The sequence below is a fragment of the Paroedura picta genome, chromosome 9 (assembly GCF_049243985.1).
Source record: "Paroedura picta isolate Pp20150507F chromosome 9, Ppicta_v3.0, whole genome shotgun sequence".
In the NCBI taxonomy this organism is placed as follows: Eukaryota; Metazoa; Chordata; class Lepidosauria; order Squamata; family Gekkonidae; genus Paroedura; species Paroedura picta.
The window spans coordinates 24,086,496-24,114,184 of NC_135377.1; the positions used below are offsets into that span (position 1 = coordinate 24,086,496).

Below are 27,689 nucleotides of genomic sequence, written 5' to 3' on the forward strand. Positions count from 1 at the left end.
GCTTTGAGAAACCACAGAATTGGTGTGACAATCCAGAATACAGTTGGGAGGCAAAGCTATGTGCATGCCCACTGAGGCCCCTCTCCTTCCCACCCCCTCCAGAACCATTGTTGGCCATTGGGCGGGGCGGTTCAACATGACCATATAACATATCACCTGGTAAATGTTTAACAAATTTAAAAAATATATTTAAGATTAATTAACTGCTTTAGGGCAGGGGTAGTCAACCTGTGGTCCTCCAGATGTTCATGGACTACAATTCCCATGAGCCCCTGCCAGAAAATGCTGGCAGGGGCTCATGGGAATTGTAGTCCATGGACATCTGGAGAACCACAGGTTGATTACCCTTGCTTTAGGGCATTGTCCTCCCACAGGCTCCACACCCAAATCTCTAGGAAGTTCCCAACCTGGTTCTGGCAACTCTGGCCACTTACCCCCAACTGGAGCCCATGGGGGACTTGGCAACTTTACCCCAGTACGTGTCCAGTCATTTGCTGACTTCACAGAGTAGGGTATTTCTTAATCTATATAAAAGTGCGGAAGTACAGATCTATTGGCATAAGCATAGAGGCTGGGCTCCATGTATCTGCACTCCTTGAAAAACAGGGTGACAATTCAGGCATGTTTGTGGATGTGGCAGTACATCTAGTACTTCAAGGGTCTTCAGGTCATTCTGGGAGCACCAGCACAGCGCTGGAACAAAGAGCAGTGGCTATTTTTGAGGCTGATTCTAGTTGCACAGCATTCAGTAAATCTCTGTCAAGAAGTTTGCTGCGCACTTCGGTCTCCTGTGTCAACATTTTACAAAATTTGCAGCAGCAGATATTATTTCCGTGGCCCAGATTTTGTTATCTTTGCCCAAACTGACAAAATCTGAAAGTTTTCAGAATTAGATTTCAAAAAGTAAAATAAAAAATCAAGGACAGAATCTGTTCCTACACAGGTGCAGCCAACTGCATGGGTAGGAATCACCACGGGGATCAGTGGAGTCTTGTCCATATCACAATACTCAGAATGCATGCCTCCTGTATCCCCCTCTGATACTCCTAAGACGTGGGTTTATTTATAGAACATTCAGCATGTATATTTTGGTTAAACTCAGGACTTGTCACTTTTACCTGGCCAAAGGAAAGTTTGCTACACTGTGCACATCCTAAAGGGGTTAAGGATAAGAACAAACAGTCTTGAAAGGTTCTTTGTTTATTCACACCCCCAACGTGGAGGGATGCACTTCTGTGAGGATGGACTATATCCCTGATTTGCACATTAAGATTCATTTGTAATTTTGGTTAAAAAAATGTATTATAGCCGTCTCTAACTGCACACTCGCTACAATCTAAAATTATGTCAAATGTGAACTGAGACATATAATGCTAATATGCATATTTATTTATAGAATATTTGGTTTGCATGTTGAATCCCTCTTACATAGAGGATTTTGTAAACAGAGGCATATAAAGTATCTGTTGTTTAGGCAAGCGGATGATCTCACTTATTACTCTGAACTGAAATAACTCTCACTCAGTTTAGATTAGAACCTGCATAATCTTGTTATATAAAAGCTGGAGTCAAGCCACATGCTTATATTTAGGGACAAGTTTAAGTAATAGACTTTTTCCCTTGTAGCACGATATACGTGGGAATGGGAGCACAAGCGGTAAACTGCAGCAGAGAAACATTTAACACAAAACACTGACAAAAATTTAAAAAAATAAAAATAAAAGAGCAAACAAACAAATCAAAATTCCACCTAACTAATAACCTGTCTCCTTTTGGAATCACCCCCCCCCCCAAAGTTTCCCATGTCACAAAGCCTGTTTATAATCAAAACTCTTGGAGCAAAGAACCTCTTCTTAAAATATGTCACCTTTTTTATTTTATAAAACACTCCAACACATTTTCTCCCGAGTTAAAAAACCTGCATGCCAGTTGCTAAAGCCAAGTTATAAACTTCTAGAACGCTGGATTTATAATGGAAATCAAGGACGACGTAATCAGTAGACATGTGTTAAAGTGTTCTTTTGCCATTTGAGGGCCTGACCTTATATTGGGGGGGGGCATGCACTTCATCAGAATTTTAAACTAGGCAAGATAGATCTTAACAGAGGAGCCAAAGCAACCACAGTAACACAGGTTAGCTAGAGTTTACATTATAAAACTTTACCTCATTGCTAAGCAATGTCATTAGCTTGAGTCATCCATTTTCAGAAGTACAATTGAGTCTGCCAAAATACACTGCCAGCCTTGCACAGCTGTACAGAACAATTTCTGCCCACAACTGGATCCCTTCTCTGCAACTATTATTTCAATATAACTATGTATTTTAAACTAATATTGATACAGGCTTAAATTCAGCTCCTAAGAATGCCACGGTGGTTATGATGATTGAGGCCTTGCATGCATCCGCTGCTTGCTCTAAGGCACCGCGATTCCGAAAAGTCCTTCGTCGTGGAGGTTAAAGCATTTGTAAGAGCACAGCAGTATCCTGACGGGTAAGAGGTGCAAGTTTCTGCTGGTCTTCATTCGCTTGAAAGAAAGAAACATGGAAATATTTTAGTGCACGCAAATTTCAGTATGTTACAGCTAGAACTCCGCACTATGAACTCCTGGAATTGATATAGTGAACAATTCCTGACCCCCGTCTAGGCTTGCACAGTCAAAATGAACAGAAGAGTGCTAACAGAAATTGTGCTAACAGAAATTTATGTCAAGATCACAGCTGTCCCCTCAGAGCTCTGAACTTTTGTACTTGAGAAAAGAGATCCAACACAACGTAATCTTGTTAGGAAAATATGTCAACAGGAGTCCAGGGAAAGTTAATTTATTGAACTGTATTCAAAAATTAATAATTGGAGAAGCTGGAAAGTAAAACTGAGACTCAAGATGTCATGCCCTGATAATGGGGTGCTAGAAAACAATGTCAGATTTAGCACTTCAACACAGGCCTTAGAAAAAGCAGCAAACAGTTGCCCTTTTAGAGACCTTCCCCACAGCAAACACCAGCTCCTATTCTGAAGTACAGTCTTAGTTTTGTCTAGAAATTCCATTTGAAGTTCTACTATCTGTGCATGGGCTAAACTCTAGTCATTCCTCATAAAAATAATAGAGGTATGTAATCTCTATGCCTTCTTTCTGGGTCTGCTTGAAATGTGACATTGGAATGCATTATTACTAGATCTTCTTACTTGTGTTTGTATCCAAATTCCCACATGGGCAAGGAGTGGTAGTGAGTTAATTTTATATGGAAAACCTATGTGCGCTTCTCTGAACATGTGCTTGAGGTGGTTTACACCATACTCATGTGAAGTGCTGGGTTTGTGAGGTCTAGCAGAATCATCCCAGAATAAAGGAATTCTAGGGATCTTCTAGACCAGGGGTAGTCAAATTGCGGCCCTCCAGATGTCCATGGACTACAATTCCCAGGAGCTCCTGGGAATTGTAGTCCATGGACATCTGGAGGGCCGCAGTTTGACTACCCCTGTTCTAGACTGCCACTAGACCAAAGTCTAAACTATTTGTCATGACAAAGTGGAGGTAAAACAAGCTATTCAAAACCACAACCTTGTCACATATTAATGCAGGATAACATACTCAAATGGATTTTTAAAAGAAGACAACTTTTATATGAACCTTTCAATTTTTGGTTGGTTTTGCCAGTTATGCCACTGTGTTTTTTTCTTATACTGACGCTGTTAAATATGAATGAGGCATACCTGCCAGGCATGATATGAGACCTGGGCTAGCCTAGTCTCATCAGATCTCAAAGCTAAGTAGGGTCAGCCATGGTTAGTATGTGGATAGGGGACCACCAAGAAAGTCCAAAGTAACCAGTGGTGTACCTATCCTATTTGGCACCCGGTACAGATAACTTTTTAATACCTCTCTTTTTTTTGCCATCAAGTCACATATGGCAATCCCATAGGGTTTTCCCAGCAAGAAAAGTTCAGAGTTGACTTGCCGTTGCTTGCCTCCATGTCAGCTCTTCTCAGCTTCTGAGATTTGATGAGATCAGGCTAGGTTATGTAAAGTGCCCAGCAAATCCAGTGCCACTTAGGCAATGTCAGCTGGTGTCAAGCACCAAATCACAGTTCAAGCAAGGGGGAAGGAGTCCTATACACTCTGCCAAGAACAGGGGCGAGTAGATCTTGAGACCCAACAGTGAAAATAAGGGGGGGGGGGGGGGAGACACAGAATACTTAGGTGAAAGGAGACACAAGTGAATGAGAAAGGTGTGAAAAACAGGGAGAGAAATTGAGAGAGGGAAATGTTGTTTTATCTTGTTGCAGCACCCTAGCTATTGCTTTGCAAGATCTGGCTCAGCTATGTGCAAGGAGAAAGGCTAGACTATTGGGGAAAAATGATGTGACAATTACTGAGTAGCTCTCAGCCTCGTGTTAGCGCTGCACGATCTGTTAAGCAAGTTTTGTTAAGCAAGTAATGAAGGTCCTAGGTCTCTTAGCTAATCCTAAATCAAGATGAGTAGCCAATCCTAGAGGTTTGTTTGCTATGCTGAGGTTCCCTTTGCCGCTCATGTCTGTAGCCAGAACTGCAGGTTTAAAATAAAAGGACAAAATTGGGCTGGACTCAGCATGAGGCTGACTTGAAACACCGTCCAGCTGATTTCATAAGGATGCACCAGGGACGGGCCATACTGCCTGCACTCCCCTGGTACAGCTCTTGAATTCTCATCATTGCTATCATTGCTTGTCTGACTTTAACAGAAACAGCTCAGTAGCACCCCACCACGTGGCACCCAGGATAAGTGCCTTATTTGCCCTCTCTTAGCTATGCCACTGAGGGTTACTACATAGAAGCAGGCAATGTCTAAAAGCCTCTGAACTCCTCTTGACTAGAAAATTCTGTAGCCACCTTAGTCAACCATTTGATCATGTAGGAGACCCTAAAATAATTTTTCAGACTTTGAGGAGCCATGGAAATGTCAGCTGGCCACACCTACCTGTCATGCCTCCCGCCCCCTGCCCCCCGCCCCCCGCCCCAGGAAGTGCCATGTCACCAGAAGCAACATCACCACCTGCATTAACAGACAGGCTCAAGGAGGACTGAGGGAGGATAGACAGCAGGTGGTTTAAGGGGGAGTATACATGCAGGCTCTCCCCGCCCCCCAGGCATAGAAATCACAAAAGAACTCATACTTGAGAGGGAGAACTATGGAAGCAGCCAGTTCCCTAGCTTGTGGTTGAGTCCATTAAGGTAGGAATGGAAAGGCCATAGACCCCCTCTGGAGCTCCTATGAACCTAGACCTCTGGTTGGGAATTCCTGCTCTACAGGGTCACTACAAGTTTGCTGTGAGATGGTGGCATTTGCTGCGAGATGGTGGCTTTCCACCATCACATATCTATGGTGGTAGTATCTGTATCTATAACTAAGAGAGAGTTATAAATCCATTAAAGATAAAACTGTAATGATAAGTTATGCATATTAATTAGTTTTTGAAACCCATTTTCTTTTAACCTATTTTTGTGACATCTACACTCTTAATATAGTGTAAGGATAATTAAAAATCTACAAACAATATGGTTTTCAATTGTTATAGTTTATCATTGTAAATCCTATTGTCAGCTAGAAAGGTAATTGTTATAAATCATGAAAAAAGTAAATCACAATAAAAATGAAATTGATGCCTGTTTTATTTGGGGCACAGCTGAATGCGTGATTGAAACGTGTGTTGCAGTAAAATTACAGTGATTTTCCAAAATGCAGATTCTCCAAGTCAAACTCACTTTAATCTCTTTCAAAGTTAGTTTTTCATTACATTACATCATTTCGTGCAAGGCTGAAAGTTCATTATGCAACACATGAGGAGTTTACTCCCTGAACTTTAAGAGGAACTAGGGAAAAGTTAAAAATTGCACAGCTAAGAGAAATGAAAAAAATGAACAATCTGAGCCAGGCAGTGGAATTCAAGGCCTTTTACTTCTCAGCCATATTATAATCAAATGACGAATCTCAAACCAGGTTACTAGTAGTCAAAGTCAGGTCTGGGAGAACTCAACATTAGATGACAATCAGAACAGCTAGGAAATCACGATGAACAGGTTTGTAGATTCATAGACACTAACTTTCTATGGCTACTGCTGACACCCAAAATGCCATGCTCACATTGACACTGGGTCAAGTGCTAATCTCTACTGACAGAAGGGATTTGCATCAGCAGAACAGGACTTCCCTGTTTTTCCCCTCCTGCTGCAGTCCATAATCCACACACATAGAGAAAGATACACACACAAAAAAATGTTGTTCCTAAGGGACAAGGAACCCCCAGGACCAGCATGAATAGTGTGTCCAGTTCTGCAGAAGGAGGGAAGAGCTTGTGAAGTCTTGCTCCACTGATGGAAATTCCTGGTGCAACTCACGTATGTATGTATGTATGTATGTATGTATGTATATGTATTTTTATATACCGCCCTATACACACCTGGACCCGGCTTATAGGGGAATTTGTTGTTTGCCACATTCTTTTCTGTCCCAATCCAAAGTCCTCCTCTCTCTTCCCGAGTCAAACCCTCCTTCAGCTACCTCCAACCAGCTCTATTCCTTCCTCACCACAGAAATCCTCTCCCCTCAGGGCTTTTCCACATGTATTCCCATCCACTCACCCCATCAGTTCTGGCCTCATACTGCTTCAGTTTATTCCCTGATTCCTGCTTTCATTTTTGTGCCATTCATTTTCAATTCCTTTTTGTAAAACTAATTAAATTGTTTTTTTGATCATTATTATTCCCTGCATTTTTTCTGGTTCTTTTGAAACCATTTTTCTTTTCCTGGAAGCCAGATTTGAGTTTCTGTTGGTTTTCTTTGTCTCACTGATCCCCACCCACCTTCAGCCCACTTTCAATAACTAGGCTGTTGTCCTCAAGCCCCTCACTATTCCTTCCTGGAAATGAGTGTTTTCAGTTTCTTTAAACAGCCTTAAACTATCAATTTACTGATAAAGCATTATAATGAATTCCCAGTTTTCATTTCACAAAATTAAGTTTCCAGTGCCTTTTCTCATGAATATATGCCCTTTACACATGTAACCGCTTGTTTCCTGGTTAAAACTCTAATGCTAAGAAAATACTATAGTAAGCTTTAGGTTTAAAAAGATACATTATTAGCACAGAGAAATAGAGAGTCAGTGTGATGTAATGGCTAGCGCAGGGGTAGTCAACCTGTGGTCCTCCAGATGTTCATGGACTACAATTCCCATGATCCCCTGCCAGCAAACGCTGGCAGGAGCTCATGGGAACTGTAGTCCATGGACATCTGGAGGACCACAGGTTGACTACCCTGGGCTAGAGTGCTAGCCTTGCGTATGGAAAGGACAGCTGTGGTTAGAATGTAGGTCTAAGATGTGGGAGTCCTGAGTTCCAATCCACACTCCACCATGAAGCTCGCTGGGTGACATTAGGTCAGTTAGCATAGTTAACTAAGATAGTTCTTTTGAGGATACCAAGAAGAAGAGAGAACCACGAACCCCTTTAAAGAAAGGATGAGAAAGAAACATAGTTCAGATAGTAGGTTGAAAATTGCATTTAGCTATGACAATTACTGCATTATCTTGGGACTATAAACATATGACATGGATTTGTTGTAAAGATAGAATGCTCCATTGTAGAATGGGTGGCAGATTTTAAAGAATGATTAAATAAACAGGCAGAAATACTGAAACATAAAGGGATACATGAATAGCAAGGATGGCCAATAAATATGAGTAAGGCAGCTCAGACAGCAGATGGCTAACCATGGTGTTAGAAACAGAATGTTGGACCTTGGTCACCTCTAGTTAGTTTTTCTTATGACTAGGAATTAATTATGAAACGGAAACAAGGATTTGATTTTGGAGATGGGCAAAAGTACCAGGACTCAACAGAACTTGATGAAATACTTTCAAAATTCATTATATGTACTTCTGAACTGGGACCCAGAGTGTAGATTGAAGGCAGATTTTTCTACAGACTTGAGGATAGACTGAAAAAGATTGAAAGAAGGGGAGGAAGCAAGGAAATGGGAGATAAGTAGGAAAAGTGGAGTAGCAGGATAACATAAAAAAGTAGTAGATGAGACAGGAGAAAAAGATCTGGCAGGAAGGAGGGAAAGCTGAAGATTTGGGAAGGCAGATAAAGATAGGTAGGTTTATTAGTGGCTGGGCGGGGAGAGAAGAGAAAGAGAAGAGGGGAAGGAAAGAAGTATCAATTTACAGAGAGAGATTCAAGGTCAAATTGAGATGCCTCCTGTGAGTCCCTTGCTTGTTTTACCTGTTTTACGTCTACAAACTGAACGCATTCTAGCCACATATTCAGGAACCCATATCCACACTGAGCACAGTGTCGTTTCTGAGAAAGCATTTTCTCTGCTTCTGTGTTCTCCTTGATTGCTCTATTTAAAGAACGGTTGTTGCTTTTCAGCTGAGCGAGAATAAATCTTGCTGTTATTTCCTGTTTTATTGGGGAAACCAGAATATCATGTACTACTGAAAATATAATAAACTCAACATTAATACTTCTTACTCCTATATTGAACATTCTTATACAGCAACACTAGTTAAGCAATTACAATCAAATTAAGCATGAGTTATGAAATCTAAAGGAAATTTGGATGCAGCTAGATAATACAAAAGTTGCTAAAAAGAATTCATAGTAAACCGAAAAGAGACAGGGAGGTTTCCTGAGACTTAAATTCTTTGTGTGGGCAGTGATTACGATCTCAATCACCTACCTAGTGTGAGCACCTGCAGAAAAATTGACCTGTGCATGATCATCACATGTAGGTAGTCTTCAGGAAAGCACAGGAATGGTATAGAAGAAGAAGAGATATGCCACTTTTCTCTACCCGAAGGAGTCTCAAAGCGGCTTACCTTTCCTCTCCCCACAACAGACACCCTGTGAGGTAGGTGAGGCTGAGAGAGCCCTGATGTTACTGCTTGGTCAGAACAGCTCTATCAGTGCTGTGGTGAGCCCAAGATCACCCAGCTGGTTGCATGTGGGGGAGCAGGGAATCAAACCTGACTTCTCCAGATCAGAAGTCCGCACTCCTAACCACTACACCAAGCTAGCTCTCAGAACTGGAATGGAGTTGCAGTTTCATACTAGAATGAATTCCCCCAAAATTCCTGTTTCTGATAAAGGCATATATCTATTTGTTAACTAATGAGAACAAAAGACATCCACTTTTAAAAACTCCTCGTTGTTATAGACATTGGAGTTCTCAAACTCCAGGGGGTAGCTGGAGAGCCCTCAGAATTGCAACTGAACTCCAGATAACAGTGATGGAGAAAATAGCTGCTTTGGAGGGTGGAATCAATGGCATTCTATCTGGCTTTATCTATATAATCTGAAAAAAAGTTATGCCCTTCCAAACCCATTGGCTACAATGTATCTCAATTTAGGATTAGATTCTAAGATTCCTACTTCAAGCCACAAAATCCCATCCGTTGTTAAATACAAGGGAATCACAAGCCAGATATACTTGTGTGTTTTCCATGGCTTTCAGAGCACTTCTCTGTCAGCTTTTTTCCTTAATTTCCACATACATTTTCCTCCCTTTAGTGCTTGTCCCATTTTCTGTTCAGGTTTTCTCCATGTTTTCTGAGAGCGCTGCTGTGGCGAGTTATTATTTTCATTTGCTTGAAATTGAAACAAATCCAAGAGCATAATGCTTCAGTTGGATTTCCCCCGGCCCTTTGTCGCCTCTTGACACCTGCTCCCCCACCTACAAAGTTGTTCTACCCATTCAACCACCTTCCATCATCCCCCATCCTTCAGTGGCATACAAGACTAGTGATTTTTAAATCCTCAGTGCCCTTTTTTGGGGTTGGGGAAGGTTTCTGGTGAAAATGTAGCAACAGGACACTAATGTAATGGCTATCTCCCCTCTGTTCTGTTTTTGTAATTTAGGTTTGCTCTATTATATCCTTGTAATGATTTTACTAAATGCATCTGATAGGACTTAGCCAATCAAACATATTTAACATTGTGAACTGTGCAGTGTGCAATCTGCCAAATTCATTTATTTATTTATATGTCACCCCTCTTCAGATGATTTTGGGTTGACTCACGCCAGTGAATTAAAAACCCATACATGTTTAAAAATTAAAATAGATTAAAACCAATTAATGCCCTAACAAAGAATCTCACTGCCACCCTGGTGACAAAATGTTTTTAAAAAACAACCAACCAATAAGAAACGGGTGCTTTGAAAAGACATCGCAGGAAGAAAACTGAGGTAATCAATACAGAGAAGTTACTTCCTGTTATGCACCAGCAATTCATTGGTAGCGCACAGATGCAAAGACAGCCAATAATGGGTTCTATTTCTTTTACTGCAGTATCACTACAGCAAATGCACAAACAAAAGAAGTGCAGGGGAATGATGTCTCTTTGGTGACACAAGCAGTTTCGTCAGAAAATCTACTGCTCCATGTGCAAAAACCTCCTTCAATGTGCAATGGAAATTACTCTAAAGCAGGGGTAGTCAACCTGTGGTCCTCCAGATGTTCATGGACTACAATTACCATGAGCCCCTGCCAGCAAACACTTGCAGCGTTTCTATGAACGCTTGCAGTATTCTATGAACACCTGGAGGACCACAGGTTGACTACCCCTACTCTAAAGGGAAAGAGGAGATGCAGGCCAAATTGCTGAAGTCAAATCAGAAAGTTATGGAGTGAAAGCACAGAAAATCAAAAGTAAGCAGAGTATGTATAAAAAGCCACAGTGTATTAGCTTCTTTCTTTCTACTTATATAGTATATATGAATTCCATCAACTATGTTATTCCTCTCTACTCAGAGGCAACTAAAATATAATTTATATGAACGTTATGAAACAACATGATTAAATCAATTTTAAAAATAAATATTTTAAATGGCCTAGTTAAATCTTTGCTTTTATAATCTGAGCACCAACATGCTCTTGTCTCAGATTAATGTTTAAATTGGTTGCCCTTTTTGGTGGGAAACTTCCTTTAATAAAAACCTCACATTGTTATCCTTTGGCTTTTTCCAGAATAAATACTTATTTTGTAATTATGGATTCTACTCTGAGCTCTTTTCTGAAAGATATATGCAGGCCCAGCTCCAAGGAGGTTATTTGGTAGAATTTGGAAATATTATGCTCTGTTTTGGTTTTCAAAATTAGATACTGGTGTGAGGATTTAGAAAAGTAAATCAGCTTTTAATTTATTATTTGCTTCAAGAGCATTACCACAAACAAGATTTAAAAGACTAGATACAAGAGGATTCAGGACTGCTTCTAACAAAAGCAGGAACTTCTTTAAAGTAACAGATTATGTTTGCAGAAGCCACACAATATGGTGTAAACCTGGCACTGGAAACAGGTAGCATTTGGTTCCCATCAAATATGCTATCTAGTACATGTAGAACAACGGTAGGGGGGGGGGAATTTCACAGTCAGAGTAATTCAGCAGTAGAATAGGCTGCCTAGAGCAGGGGTAGTCAAACTGCGGCCCTCCAGATGTCCATGGACTACAATTCCCACAAGCCCCTGCCAGCATTCGAATGGACATCTGGAGGGCTGCAGTTTGACTACCCCTGGCCTAGAGAGATAGTGAGCTGCTCCTTGTCAGCAAGCAGTCTTTAAGCAGCAGCTGCTGGGCAGATAATGATGATGGATGCTTAGGGCTGATCCTGCACTGAGCAGAGGGTTAGACTAGGTGGCCTGTATGGCTCCTTCCAACTCTATGATTCTACCAGTTCTCTCTGAACACGGTGATGCAAACGTATTTCAAACGTATTTAATTTTTAAAGACATTTTTAAGGCTATCTTTGAGGGAATGAAAATGTCCTCAATATTAAATGAATATTTTACCAGTATCTGTTTATAGAGAGGACCCCCAATCTCATCAGATCTAAGCAGGGGTGGGAGACCACTAAGGAAGACTCCACAGAGGAAGGCAATGGCAAACCACCTCTGCTTCTCACTTGCCTTGAAAGCTCCTTGCTGGGATCACCGTAAGTGGGCTGTGACTTAATGGTGTTTTATATACACACATCTGTTTTCATTTCCACAAAACAAGCCCAGAAAGGATTTGGAAATCGTTTAAGGCAGTGGTCCCCAACCTTTTTATCACTGGGGACCGGTCAACACTTGACAATTTTACTGAGGCCTGGGGGGGGGGGAGTAGTCTTTTGCCGAGGGATGTTGCCGCCGCAGCCTGAGCCCCTGCTCCACTTGATTTCCCACCAGTGCCCCTGACTTCCCGCTGCCCAATAGGGGCGCTGTCAGCAGCAGCTGCACAGTGCCGTGCCGTGCCAAGGGGGAACCCCAGCCATGGCGGCCAATGGAGAGCGGCAAAGTGGCAGGGCAGCTCCCGAGGCAGCAGCCGGGGAGGAGGACGAGGAGGAGCCACGGCCCGGTACTGACTGATCCATGGACTGGTCCTGGTCCCAGGACCAGGGGTTGGGGACAGCTGGTTTAAGGGATAGGAAAAGAGGTTGCCTGACAGATACAGTGTGAAACAGAACCCCACCCCAAAGCTTTTAAAATCCTGCATCATAGGAGTCACAGGCAGAGAAACAGTAAATGGTGCATTTTTAAAAATAAATGATACAAGTAATTAAAAAAAATTATACCCACCCATCAATAGTAGTAGTAATTTTCATTAGCTCTTTAACATAATTGGATTGGCAGTGCTTTAAATTATTCAGGCATTTGAAAACATAGTTATTTGAAAACTACAAGCAACCCCCCCCCAACCACACCAGTATAATTGATCTAATTAGTAACCTTAAGAGTTAAAATGTCCTCTTCTTGTATGGCACTAACTGGAATCTTCTGAAGCAATGGATTACCTTCACAGTAAAGTTCCACCAGGTCAAGATCCTGCATCTGTACAAACAACACAAGCAAGATTTTAATGTACAGGCACAAAATCAACATTTCCTATAAACTTTTTGCATAATACCATTCTAAATATTTACCATTTTATTCAGTTAATATTAGAAGTGAAGGAAGGGAAACAAAGGAAGATTAAAAAACAGGTATCCTGCCATATATGACTTCATGGATGTGTCACACAAAATTGATATTCAATGGTAATGAAAGCAGGATAAAGTTCCAATAATGTGCATAGAATACTTGAGAGGACTGTATATTTTAAGAGGCATCATACTTGTCCCACAAAGTCCCTCACATTTGTTAATGTCCAAACAATAACCCTTGCTATCAGATGAAAGTGGAAATCTTTTACATACTTTCATTAGAAAGAACCCCCGATCCCCTGAAACTAGTGACTCAATAACTAGGATTAGGGCTGTACAGCTCATACTGTAAAGTAGAAGAATTTTTGCAAATGCACTTGAGCTTTCAGTATTGCACAATATATTATATTCTCAACATGTACTTTAGTAATGCACCTAAATTTCCCATGTGCATTGAGTTCTGGGTCTAATAACTGCATGTTTCAAACAAGTGGAGGCTGGGTGGAGAGGCTCCCCGGGGTATGAGATCTGCCCCCCCCTTGAGTTTGGACACAACATTAGAGTTGTTGACACCCGCCCCTGGTTGCCACCCTGGGTCTTGACCATCAACCACTGGTTAACTTCTGGACCAACTGCTGGAGGGCCGAAGCATAGGATGCATGGGAGTTTTATCTTGTATTGTTCACCGCCATTTTTATGCTGGAGTTTCTTTTTATGGGTGTTAATATTGGGGTGTTTTTATGGGAGATCTGTTTTATTATTTTTGTGAACTGCCAGAAGCCAGCTTGCTGGGAGCAGCAGTCTATAAATCGAACGAACGAACGAACGAATGAATGAATGAAGTCAAAAGCTGAAATGGGTAATTATAATTTCTGATCTAAGATGGCCATTAAACACCTGTAACTATTCAACTTTTCCTACGGGGCAGCAACTGAAAGCCCCAGGACCAAATCTGGCTCTCTGGTTGTTGCCACTGTTGCTGCCACCAACCAATGCAAGCAAGGCCTTTGGTAACAGGGCTTGCGATCAGTTCCTTTTGCCAATGAGAATGGGGCCTCGATTCCATTTGTATATTTAAAGACTTCAGAGCTCATCTCTCAGCCAATGGCTTCCATGAAAAATACAAACATGAAGGTAATAACCAGTCAAAACACTAAAAAATATTATAATAATAAAGTAGAATCAACCAACACCAACGCCAATTGACAGCTCATTAAAATATTATCATCAGCAAACCAGTAGAAAAGCCATAACGAACCTAGTCAGGAGCAAGACAGAAAGATTTCAGTGCTGGGAATAGTATCAATAACTAAACAAAGCTAGGCAAAACCAGCAGATAACCATGCTACTATGATAAAAGTTACTCATTGTGAAAAATGCCAGAAGATGGTGACTTCATGAGAACACCTGTAGGGAATTAAAGATAAAATGATGAAGAAAAGAAGATTCTGTGCAGCTGGCATATCTGCAAAATCTTTTACAATATTTCCCTCCAAATTTATACAATGTTGAAACTTTTGTGACATAAAAGGGTTTGTGCCTCCAGGGCAAAATGAGTGAATAGGCAATTATATATTGGGTCACATGGACTGTAAAAGTAGCAGTCATCATAAAAAAATATATCAGTTTCTTAGGATATGTTTTAAACCATAAGCATGACAGAATCCCTGAAGTGTAATCCAAAATCCCCTTTACAAGAAACATCAAGAGATGACTTCATTCTCATAAAATATAGCGACGAACGGATCAGTCAGCTTGGAACTCTCCGGTTCTACAACTAGCCCAAATTCTGAATTTAAAAGTGATACTCATGAAGATGGATTTAACCGATACTTATAGGTATAGGGCAGGGTCCCCTTTACATCCTACAGATTTCAGGGATTTAAGCATGTGTTTTCTTCCCCTGAAAACAATGGAATTTAGCAGTTCTTTGAATTTAACTGAAAGATGCTAACAGTATACATCTTAAGACTGAAGTTACCAATATGTTTAACACATAAGTATTGATTTACAAAAGCTGTGTATATTGTGACAAGGTCAGTTCTTTCGTTATTATAATGTATAAATTTGCACAGTACAATTAAACAGTATAATTGCAAGCCGTATAATTAAACAGCACTGACAGTAAGCATAGTTCTAAGAATGTCACAGCTCATGTTCATTTTAGTCATATTAGGACATCAGTATAATTAAACGGAAGTGAGAGTGACGTAAGAAACATCACAAGAATCGTAACTGTTTATTCAAATGAGGCAAAAAGGAATCACAACAAATAGTAGGCACAATCCATGCAAGCCAAGTTTAAATTGCAGAGTTTTCATGAAGAGAGAATTTTAAGAAGTGCCCTAAAAAGTAGAATTAGCAGGCCTTGGGAATTCACACTACATGCAAATACACATATTAGAAAGCTAGCATGACATTTAAAAACCCAAAGTTAAACCTCACTGCTGGCAGCAGAGAGCCAGGCTTCTTCCATGGGAGAAACAGTCACCTGCCCCTCCATATCTAGCTTACAAAAGCCACCAAAGGGCCTTTATTTCTCGCTCACATACCCTTTTGGCCTACAGACAGATTTAATTTTTTTTTCCCAACCGGTACTTGTGGTTTATAGATCTAGTGAGCCATATTTTAATGCCAACATACACACTGCTTATATTATAGAGCACTTGCATTTTTTCATTCCTTTTTAACTTACATAATTCTAACACTTGTAAAATGATAGGGCCAAGAAGGATTTTTTTGGGTTTAGAATCTATTTGGTTTTATAATGTGCTTCTTTGCATCATTGCTTGAACTTTTCCCTCTCAAATGTGCATTTTTCAGGTGGAGGTTTAAAGCTGGAAGGAATAATCCATAAATGAACTGCAACTCAAGTCACATTTTTATAGGCCTGTGTAAAGTGCAAAGTGCACACAACAAGAACCCTAGTTCTTTTCAGGGCCCAACTATTTGTTTTTATGTCCTTCATTTATACCTAATAGTGAATCTAAGTAGCTTACATTGTTCTCCTTACATTGTTCTCCTTGCTTCCATGTTAGCCTCACCAACCTGTCTGATTAATCCAAGGTCAGGCTAACTTAAGGTGACTAGATTGTCCCACTTTTGGAGGGACATCTGGGGGTACCTTGCAAATTGTACTCATGTTGAAATTAATATATATATATATGTTACAATATTATTTTTGCGTTCTATGCGTTCTATGAAACTTTTTGTTGCTCCATATAGACCAGATTTTTAATCAAGAACCCCCCCAGTCAATGGTGTCCCACTTTACCAATGTTAAAATCTGGTTACCTTAGGCTGACTGCAAAGTGGGGATTCCTCTGTGTTGGGGCCTTCCTATACACACATACACATACACATATACAAAGGCCCCATTACAGAGGAATCCCCAGCATATTGCTGATCTTCCAGGGCCTCAACTGTAGGCCTGGAGGAACAACTGTAAGAAAAACTTGAACTATGTATATTCTTGTAAATCCAGTTTTCCTTGCAACAATACAAATGTACAGATCTCTTTAAAAACTCATATACATGCATATATGTTGTCCATGCTGCTATTGAAAACATATTAATGTGCACAACAATCATATCTGCTATGTAATGCATATATTTGTTCAATGTACGTAATAGTTTTACAGCCAGATTTAAGAATTTGCTGTACTAGACTCAAAGATAATCAATAAAAAATCTTGACAATAATTGTTCCTTAGGAGGATTTCTTTTAAATATTTTCTGTACTATGCTAGAAGAAACATGAACATTGGAGCCTGTAACATAATTTAGTACTGCCCTCAGGTGATTGCTGGTATTATTGCAATCATATATTCAAACATCTAACAACATATCTCAATTCCCAACATGGTCCCATCTGTAGATACTTAAAGAAACTTGTGCCCGGAACAAAAAGGGCAGATCTTTCTACATATCAGAAGAAGAGCTGGTCTATATACCCCAATTTTCAATACCCAAAGGAGTCCCATAGTGGCTTACAAACACCTTTCCCATCCTCTCCCCACAACAGATACCCTGTGAGGTAGATGGAGCTAAGAGAGCTCTAAGAGAACTGCTCTGTGAGAATAGTTGAGAGAACTGTGAATAGCCCAAGGTTGTATGTATGTGGAGGAGTGGTTCTCCAGATTAGAGTCCGCCGCTCTTTAACCATTATACCATGCTGTTTCCTGTAGTTTGCAAAAAAAAAAATCTGAACTCTTAAAGAAGGGGGTTAACACACACCCCTAATTAATAGAAGCTTTAGCTTTAAGAGTTTAAGGCTGTTGCTGGCCACCATAACAGTATTTTTAGCCTTCAAGCATTGGCTTCAGTCAGTAGAAGTGGGGAAGGGGAAGGGCTATTTCCAGGATTGTTTTGGCCTTTGAAGGTCAGGATCAAAGCAATATTGGGGTCAGGACCAACAGCAACCATGATGCTACCTTGGGGTTTGCTACTTGGGATATGCTCCTACCTTGAGAGCCAGTTTGGTGTAGAAGAGGAAGAGTTGGTTCTTATATGCTGCTTTTGTCTACCCGAAAGAAGCTCAAGGCAGCTTACAGTCACCTTCCCTTTCCTCTCCCCACAACAGACACCCTGTGAGGTGGGTGAGGCTGAGAGATATCACTGCTCGGGAAGATCAGCTTTATCAGTGCCATGGCCAGCCCAAGGTCACACAGCTGGCTGCAAGTGGAGGAGTTTAGAATCGAACCCAGCTCGCTAGATTAGAAGTCTGCACTCCTAACCACTACACCAAACTGGCTGTGGTTAATTCAAATAAAGCAGATTTTAACAATGAATACCAACCTTTTCCCTAGATATGTAACTTTGCTTCATTGTTTCTGAAACTCCTTCTAGTAATTTCAATAATCTACAGATTATTTAGTTTAAGGTATTTATTCATTTTCATACTTACCGCTGTTGGGAAAATGTGAATATTGTTTCCCGCTAGATCTAGAACTTGAAGGCTCACCATCTTGCAAAGTCCCTAGTTAAAGATGATTAAGAAATACAATAAATGCCAAACTGCAATATTAAATGTGAACAATTTAAATTTGATTGGTCAATTGATATACCGCCCTTCTTGGAATCTACTGTCTCGGGGTATGCTTCTATATTGCTATAAAAACTGTCTTAAATATATACAAAATGACAGGATAGAAGGAAACAGTTGTTAGTGGAAGAAAAATAAGCATTTTAAAAGAGAAACTGGAAAAGGATTATAAGGCAAGCCTTGACCAGAATAAAAGGGTTTAGGAGGAGCCAGCCCAAATTAAGAAACCAACACTCACCTATACCAAATACAATTTTTCTCTGTCATATTAAGCAGATTTAATGCTGCTCCTAAGTAATAAATAAGATTGCCAACTAATTTGGAAACAAATGTCCTGTCCCTTTAGGAGAGGACTGATGGGATATTATTACCTCCACGCCAAATCTTCAACAGTCTGTTCCTTCACAGAAAGCCTGCATTAAAGAAATAGGACATTTTTCTGCACACCAGTTGGCAATCCGAAATTCAGCAAGTGAGACTTTAAGAGGTAAGAATATCAGGAAGGTGTAAAGAGCAGTATTTTCTTGAGTAAAGTAATTTTGCTTCCTTCACTGAGATTCAAAATGTTTTGTTCTTGTGAGGATGTCTTTCTTTTCTGAAGAGGTATAGCTCCCCCAAAAAACTTGAAAACTCTCACAATCCCCTTCAGGAACTAAATCTGTATCCCCGTCTCTGGAATAAACACACATTCTTCCCTAGTTCTGGCCCAACTCCGTGTTTTCTCCCCTTTCTTTGTCATCATCTATTAAATCATCTATTAAGATTGCAAGCTCCATGGGGCGGGGACTTGCCTTCTTGTGCTCTGTACAGCATCATACACATTAATAATTCTGTCTAATAAAAACTATATCACTTGTTAAAGCTAAATGTGAACAAACAGGGCCGAAATTAATGCTTTCCAGTAGGACAAACATGCTGGCACTGGCAAACCACCCCGTATTGAGTCTGCCATGAAAACGCTAGAGGGCGTCACCCCAAGGGTAAGACATTACTCGGTTCTTGCACAGGGGATACCTTTACCTTTTTAGGACAGCATGCTAAGTGTGTGTCAACAAAAACTCTAGCACCTAAGATTGCAGCATCTTTTGCAGCATAACCTTTACATTTAAGCGAATGCTGTAAGGCGCTAGACCGCTGTGTAACGAGAACTGCAACCCAGGCAGGGTGTTCTTTTTAAGGGCTGACTTCCCCTTTTGTTCTTCTTCCTTTAAAACTATTTAGCAGAGTGTGCACCAGAGCTTTAGGAACCATGAGTAAACTTCAGGCTACAATGTCCACCGAGTGCCCGGAATTTGTTTAGGTCTGCTAAAAAGTGCAGTCACATTTTCAATGTCTTTCTATAGTCACAAATTCTAAAGAGTGGAAAACGTACATGTGTCTAAGGCACCCCCAGGGACAGGGGTACCAGGGTGGCACAGGCCAGCAGCCAAGCAAGGTTCCCGATGATGACAGTGAGTGGTGGGTGAGTAGCCTGGGCAGAGTGTGCAGGCAAGCAGCTGTGGGGTGGTGGAGCTGGCACTCTTCCCTGTTCTTGTCCACTGGTCTCAGTGGTGCCCCCCATCAAGTGGCACCCAGAGCAGGTGCCTCCCTTGCCATATCCTAGAAACACCACTGACTAATGCATAGGCCACAACATACACTGTAGTTTTTTCATGGGCAGAAGGATTTCCTCCCATAGAGTGTGAGTTTCCCGAGCACAGGGACATTATTGGTTGAAGTGGAAAGTGAGAAATTCCTGCTCAGCAGGTAGAAATCTCTCTATCAAAAAGCTCCACTGGTGTTTGTATGAATATGTGTGGAGGACACTCAGGATACAGTTTGTGAGCCAAGGGGGCAGTGGCCCAAAGAAATTTAGATCTGGTTTAGAGCTACCATAATAGTTTCCATCCATGGAGAAAACGGCATAAATATTTCCTTTTTACTTGCCCACTGTAATGCTTCATTTTGTAGTATCCAGGTATGTTTTAGCTTATTCCCTTCGTTATATGGGGAAGACCAAAAATGTGTTTATATAAATTCCCATGCTCTTAGCCCAAGAAGCAAAATCATGTACCAAACACATTTCCTATTTTTAAATATTGCTGTAGTTCCTAGTCTTCAATATCTATTTTTTCTTCCTAAAATTGCTTGCATCATTTTGAAAATGTAGTGGGAATAAATGCAGGATTCTTAGCTTATCTTATTACTTCAAATTGCATTAAAATGTCAGACTTCAGAAGCAGTCCGCTAGCTGCCAAGTTTTAACAACTGTGTGTTTTTCATCACTTTCTCTTATCTTGACTCCTTTCTGTATAATTCTGTTTATTTGGTTTTACAAGAGACAAAGATAATATACAAATCCCAGGCATGTTTAATATCCTAGAACTGTCTTCATCAGTGGTGTGCAGGATCCAAACCAGTTTGTTCTGATTGTCTGTAAGCATCAAGCAGGCAGTGTGAGAAATGGGGGAGCAACTATATGAACTAAAAAGCAGGTAGGGCCGCACAGAGGAGAGCCTTGTGCCTCTTGAGTCAATGGAATCTGTACTATCAACACAAGGTTGCCTGTGCTGACCAAAAGGAAGCAAAGGATCAAACCCTACATATTATGCCGTTTACATATCTGTTCATACAAAAGCATAACATGCATTTAATAAGCAGGTTTAATGTTAGTGTCAGCGAGCTGAGAGTTCCTCCCTAGCTTCTGGGCAGGGCTGTGCCTTGCCTGCTTGTTTTGCAGGGCACATTGCCTGAGCAGAAAATAAGGGTGGCCTATCTGGTGCTGACGCTGAAACGTTACAGCCTGAAATAATGACATGGGGTGGATCCAGCCTGCCTTTAAGTAACCTTTCTCCAGCCAGAGAACAGCATCCAATTAAGACTGCCAACTTCCAGGTAGTGACTGGAGATCTCCCACTATTATAACTGATATCCAGACAAAAGAGAGACCTGGAGAAAATGTCCACTTTGGAAGGAGGACTCTAGAGCATTACACCCCACTGAGGTCTGCCCCCTTCCCAACCCCCTCCCCTCTTCAGGCTCCACCCCAAAAATCTCCATGAATTTTCCAACCCAGAGTTGGCAAGTCTACCTCCAATGGAAGAGCCAATTAATTTGGGGAAAGTTTTCAAACTTCAAACAAAAGGAAAGTTGGGGTATACACTGTTTAATAGATCTACATAAACGTTGCTCAATTGTGTGGTTTGATAGGATACGATCCATCTCATGGTCATGGAAAAATAGCAACAGCCAACAGATGCTATTGTCCTTTTTTATATATAGTTATTTAGACCTGAAATAATAGCATATAAAATAACAATTTAAAAATTGTTCTTTTTTTAATGTCAGAGTTCACTGTTCAATGATACAGAATACTGAGTTAAACAGTCCTTCTTTTAGGACAAGCAGTCTAATTCCAATATCCAAAATGCTGCAAACCAAACAGAAATTAGACAGAAAGAAACCTAGATATTGCTGGTCCACTGTCAAAGATACTACTCTCAAGGCAGGAAACCATCTTGTGCTCACACAGCTTGACAATTCATATGAACTGCAGTTGTGCATCAGCCCCAATCTATGCTAACAACAGATGTATTTTGATTAATCATACCTATTCCATGAAAGTAAATATACTGGCAGACCCTACAGTCTGAAATGACTTAACTACTTAAAATTATTTGTCTCCAGTCAAAGAAAGATTTCTGAATGGTATCTAGAAACAGAAGTTTCCCAAGGCACACAGCCACTCACATCAGGGAGCTCTTCTATTCGATTTCTTGACAAGCTCAAAATCTTGAGTTTTGTCAGGTGTCCAATCTCTTCAGGGAGTGCCGTAAGAGAATTATGGTTCAAATGGAGCTCACACAGTTTTTGGAGACAGCACAGCTCTCTGGGGATACTTTGCAGTTGATTATTGTTTAAACTCAAGAACTCAAGATTTTCAAGCCTGTGAAAAAAAAACACAGTGGTATAATAACCCCAAATCTCTATTGCTTTCATATGTTGTGCAGTGCTTGTATACAAACAGATTTTAATTACACAGATGCACAGTTGGAAGCTGTTAATTAGTATGGATATACATCTGTTGCCTTGCTGCACAATAAGCTATTAATTTTATTTATATCACACTTTTCCACCTGATTGGAACCCAAACCAGCTCATCGTATCGTTCTCACATCTTCTTGTTTGTCCGCCCAACACCCCTGTTAGGCAGGCTAGGCTGAGATTATGTGACTTATGGTGACCCTATAAGGTTTTCAAGGCAAGAGATGTTCAGATTTGGTTTGCCATTGCCTGCCTCAACATCAACAGAGAGCCATCTTGGCGTAGTGGTTAGGAGCAGGGACTTCTAATCTGGCGAGCTCAGTTTGATTCCCCTCTCCTCCACGTGCAGCCAGCTGGGTGACACTGGGCTTGCCATAACACTGATAAAGCTGTTCTGACCGAGCAGTGATATCAGGGCTCTCTCAGCCTCACCTCCCTCACAGGGTGTCTGTTGCGGGGAGAGGGAAGAGAAGGGGATTGTAAGCCGCTTTGAGACTCCTACTGGTAGAGAAAAGCGACATATAACAACCAACTAAAAAATATCATGAACTGCATATTTTCCTAGTAGCCAGGGCTGATCCTACTTAGCTTCCATGATCTGATATCAGGCAAACCAAGGCTATCCAGGTCAGGTCAGGTCAGGTCAGGTCAGGGGTTATTACACTGTTACAATAGTAATGAAGAAAGGGACAACAAAGAGGATGCTTTCTGATGTTTACCAGTTTAGCCAGCTTCTTGAGAACACGACCCCTAACTGCAGTGTACAATAAAGATGATTAATTGGATATGTATGTGGAGGTTTTCCCCAGACTATCTAGCTATTTTTTTTTAATTCAGCAAGACTGAAGATATTTTTTACAATTACAAATATTAGCTTGACAATTAGAAGTGGAGGGAAAGTTTTATTTTCCTTTGAGCCATCATAAGCTGTTAATGGCCAAGACATTTTTTTCTGTTGGTATCCGTAGCATATACCCAGTTCAGGTGAAGGTTCAGCCATGTAGAAATCAAAGTTACCTGTGTATCTCTGGAGGAAGATACCGAAGTTGGTTGTTGTTCAGATTTAGAAGCACTAAATTCTGCAATCCACCTATAAAGAAACATTACGTTAAGTGTTTATTCTTCATAGATTATTGTTTTAATAGTTTTGCATTCATGATTTTTGTACTTTTATATTTAAGGAAACAGTTTTATTTTGAAACTCTGATTTCATTTGTAGCTTTTATTTGTGAGTCATAGTTAATTTAATCAATGCTTACAGGTGTGGTCAATTTTAACAAAGATGCATACTACACCATTAACAAAATAACATTTTAAGAAATTACTGCCGGATGGATGTAATATTTAGTTCTGCAATGTCATTAGCTAATCAAGCAGAGGTTTGGGTTTTTTTATTTGTACATTTAAGTGCTATAAACACCGCAGGTAGATGATATTATCTCAGGACAGGCTTCTTCCTTCTCTTTCAGAGTAGGTAACGCTTCTTCTAAGGTAACAACTGCTCCAACACTGTTAATTCATCTTTGAATGACAGATGAATCAACTGTCTGGAAGAAGAAACACAATTTTGTTTTGTTTTGGAGGCTAACCTATGCACAGTTAGTTGAGAGAAACCACACTGAACACAATGGAGTTATGAATAAACAACAATAGTCTATGAATTCACAAAATTGATCACTTTCTTAAATTGGGAAAGTATTCTATACTCTGCTATTTATTATGCACAATATTTGATTTTTGGTATGATTTGTTATGATCTTACCACATACTAAGGGTGACATTCTAGTTATCTTGTTTCCAAACAAATGAAGTTTCTGTAGAGATTTGAGGCATATCAGCTGCTCTGGAACGTCCTCAAAAAGGTTGTTTCCCAAATTTAGTACCTTCAACTATAATCAGATGCTCAATTAAATGGTCTCATTTTTAGGACAATAATGGTACTTAAATACATGTGTTACCACTATTTTAAACTATTGATACATCAAGCAATTCAGGAATGCAACAATCTTTTATTTTGAAAACAAAAGATTGGAGTGCACTTTTGCACCTCACCACAATGGTAAACTTTATTTTTGAGTACAAATAACAAAAGCAGTACCCTGGGGCCACCCATAGACAAGACAGGGGAGTCAATATATCCTAAGGTGACCAGATTTCAACACCGGTAAAGCAGGACACCATTGACCGGGAGGGGGTTCTTGATTAAAAATTTGGTCTATATGGAACAACAAAAAGTTTCATAGAACGCATAGAATGCAAAAATAGTATTGTTATATATATTTTTTAATTTCAACATAAGTACAATTTGCCAGGTACCCCCAGCTGTCCCTCCAAAAGTCGGACAATCTGGTCACCTTAATATATCATGAGAATTTCCAGGGATGCAGAAAAATTAAAAAGTACAGGTAAAGGTATCCCCTGTGCAAGCACCGGGTCATGTCTGACTCTTAAGGTAATGCCTTCTAATGTTTTCATGGCAGACTCAATACGGGGTGGTTTGCCAGTGCCTTCCCCAGTCATTACCGTTTACCCCCAGCAGCAAGCTGGGTACTCATTTTACTGATCTCAGAAGGATGGAAGGCTGAGTCAACCTTGAGCCGGCTGCTGGGATTGAACTCCCAGCCTCATGGGCAGAGCTTCAGACTGCATGTCTGCTTCCTTACCTCTCTGCACCACAAGAGGCTCACAAGAGGCAGAAAAATACACTTTTCTAAATTAATCAAAAGGAAAAGCAACTCTCCCATCCAGCCTGATAGTCTGCAGGAAGCATATATAATATAATAATATAATAAGTATATAAATTGAAGAATATCAGCTGGGAGAGGGGGGATTCTCCTACTCAAGCCCCTTGGAGTGGAGAATCCTAGCGAGAGAGAGATTTGAGTGATGTGGGATTTTCAAATGATTCCCTCATCCCATCCAATCTCCCATAGGCCTCCAACTTGTATACTATTACTGCTAACATTATCTACTGAGCTTTCTAATTAAGAAACAGGCTATAATAATTGGATCACATTATTATCTCAGGCAAAACCAATGCCAAGATTTGGCTATTGACAACAAAATAACAGCTACTGTTTAGTATTTGCTAATGATGAAAAAATCCAGAAGTACCATAAACTAGAAACAGAATGTTAAAGCAGCACGAATTCCCTCCAGGAAGGTTTCTTGCCTGTAGTTTTGCAGAAAATGTGACTGACCAAAGTGAGGGCTAGTCCAAATCTTGAAGTTTTGCCTTCAGTTGCAGAATGTGGTTTTGTTCATTTGCTTGAGAAATCTGCAATTTTATTATTTTGGTTGCAGGCATGTTTTTGTAATATACTTAATGACTGCCCATAGCTTGCTATGGTCTCACCTATATTTGTAAATGTTGGTTGGACTAGTTAGCTTTTGGGTCTCTCCAGTGCTATGGCTGTCATTTGAGGAGTTAAAAGTGTAGCCAAGTATTTGCTCATTTTCAATAGGATTTTTAAATTACTTTTTAATTTTATTTTTCTTTGAACAGTAGGTACCCAAATTCTGTTACAAAACAGCTTTTCAAATGCTCTGCCTGTTAGAATGGCCAGGAAAGCTTCTATTTCCCACCCACTACATGAGTTAAGAAGGAAAAACTGTAAGGAACCAGATGCAGCTGCACCTGAACCCATTATACTGCAAACATCATCCCGATCACAATCCAAGAAAAGAAGCTGGCAGAGGACTTCTCAAAATAATGTAACTTGGTACAGCCAACACTTTCAATAGCACTGCTTTCTGCATAAAGCATAAATATTTTACAATTGTGGAAAAACATACACTTTCTTGCCACAGTCATGGGGCTTTGTGAAATAATTTTGAAGTAATTTGAGTGTTACCAGAACATTTTTTAAATGTTGGATTTCAAAAAGTGCATATTAGTCCCAAATTGAATTACAATACTGCCAGGGTTCGGTATGTCATAACAATAAAAATCCATAACCACTTTTATAACCCATTAAAAGAACAGAGAATTAAAGATGTAGATACCCTCCCCATCCAACTGTTCACAGTCAGTACCTTCTACATCATTCAGTGTGCAGCTGTAAACTATCCTGGTTTAAACTGATAGAAGTCTCAGAAACTAATGGGCACAGTCCTGAGATAGTCAGGTACTTCTGAATCTCACAATTCCAGTACATGTCTGTTTACACCTCTTCTACTGAAATCAACAAACCTTTAACACACTTCTCATTGTTTACAACCATTAAAGATGTAACATCTTTATCAGATTATCAATTACAATCTTGAATTTTATGTTGAGGTAAAGCCTTATCATAAACAAAAGTTGTTATGCTGGACTATTTTAAACAGCTGCACTGTGGTTCCCAAGTCTTTTAGTATCCCCCCCCCAAGAAGCCAATAAGGTCCATATTGTTGACTCTTATTTAAGACCCTAAATCCAAATCATATTATACAGGCCTTATAATAAATACTACAAGAAGGGTGACTAAATGTGGACCTAGCTACAAATGCTGTGATTTTCATCTCTGTGAAGGATTTGGGGAACCTGTATAACTGAGCAGTGGGATCGCTTTGGGGGTTGAATGACCCTTTCACAGGGGTTGCGGCAGGGCAAGCAGCTTGGCGGGGGGGGGGTGCCATCTACACAACAGCCTTGCAGAGTAGATCAAGATAGAGCGTTTGTCTGCCTGGAGCAGCGGAAAAGAGTGAGATCAGCATGGTGGGACAAGAAGCAGAACTGAACTGAGAAACCTTGGGGGGGGGGAGAACCAATTTATATACAATCATGAACAATGGATCTTCATGCCATTGGTCAGTTTTTGGTTTAATTTCTGTGAAAGAACCCTTGCATAATTGTATGGCTAGGGGTCACCACAACACGAGGAACTGTATTAAAGGGTCGCGGGCCACAGCATTAGGAAGGTTGAGAACCACTGGGCTAGGGGTAGTCAAACTGCGGCCCTCCAGATGTCTATGGACTACAATTCCCAGAAGCCCCTGCCAGCATTCGCTGGCAGGGGCTTCTGGGAATTGTAGTCCATGGACATCTGGAGGGCCGCAGTTTGACTACCCCTGGAGAGCATTCGTTTGTGGCTGGCTTTCCGTGTGTAGCCCAGCCCATCCGGTTACCAACGACTGCTACTAGCGCCATCACGGCGCATGATGACCCTGCAATGTGGGGATCATGCCGCTGTTAAGCATAAGCCCCCCTTCTTGTACCCAGCAGCAGTCGAGATAACACGGAGGGTCTTCCTCGTCGCCACCGGGAAAAACCGCAGCTGCCTGGCCGTGTTTTGCGAGGCAGAAAAGCAGGCCTAGTAAGAAAGCGGCAACCCTGCAGGCTGGAGAGAGAGAGAGAGCGAGGCTGCCTCGGACGGCCAGGGCGCCGCGGGGCAACCTCACCCGGCTCAGAGCCTCCACATCCGGGCGCAGCCGGCGCAACCTGTTGTCGCGCAGGTTGAGGCATTCCAGCGCCTTCATTTTGGCGAAGCCCGAGGGCAGCTGGTCCAGCTGACGGGCGGTGAGCGAAAGCGAGCGGGTCCCCCGGCCGCCTCGCAGCGCTCGGAGCAGCGGCCACTGCGGCATGATTCAGCCGGAAAGCCGCCCCAGCGACGGCGCCTTAGAAACCGCAGGGAGGGAAGGCGGCTGCCTTCCTCGTCGCCATGGAAACAGCGGACGCGTCTATGCGCAGAATGTGGGAGA

The 27,689-nt window shown here is 41.0% G+C and overlaps 1 protein-coding gene and 1 long non-coding RNA gene across 3 annotated transcripts; one reads left to right on the forward strand and one right to left on the reverse strand.

Annotated features, from left to right (window-relative positions):
* Positions 1–1,424: 1,424 nt before the first annotated feature.
* On the reverse strand, positions 1,425–27,689 carry LRRC69 (leucine rich repeat containing 69). 2 transcript variants are annotated; one of them, XM_077351939.1, is made up of 8 exons: positions 27,390–27,689; positions 23,770–23,896; positions 23,025–23,097; positions 21,714–21,909; positions 17,847–17,918; positions 12,747–12,848; positions 8,260–8,439; positions 1,429–2,526 (listed from the first exon to the last, which is right to left on the reverse strand). In XM_077351939.1, exons 1-8 carry the CDS (start codon positions 27,570–27,572, stop codon positions 2,416–2,418), a joined length of 1,044 nt encoding a protein of 347 aa, XP_077208054.1. In that variant the 5' UTR covers positions 27,573–27,689; the 3' UTR covers positions 1,429–2,415. The 2 variants fall into 2 exon arrangements, with proteins under 2 accessions (XP_077208055.1, XP_077208054.1); XM_077351940.1 differs by lacking the exon at positions 8,260–8,439 and having other exon boundaries at positions 1,425–2,526.
* On the forward strand, positions 11,638–16,072 carry LOC143844599 (uncharacterized). Its single transcript, XR_013234052.1, has 3 exons — positions 11,638–11,971; positions 13,718–13,799; positions 15,764–16,072. It is a non-coding gene; the product is annotated as an uncharacterized LOC143844599 (long non-coding RNA).

Excerpts from the sequence above, each read along its gene's own strand:
- LRRC69 (XM_077351939.1), bottom strand. The coding sequence starts at position 27,572 with ATGCCGCAGTGGCCGCTGCTCCGAGCGCTGCGAGGCGGCCGGGGGACC. Across the intron at positions 12,849-17,846 it reads TTCACATTTTCCCAACAGCG|ATGCAGGATCTTGACCTGGT; the intron begins GTAAGTATGAAA and ends TTGTTTGTACAG. Across the intron at positions 8,440-12,746 it reads AGGACATTTTAACTCTTAAG|GAAATAACAGCAAGATTTAT; the intron begins GTTACTAATTAG and ends CCAATAAAACAG.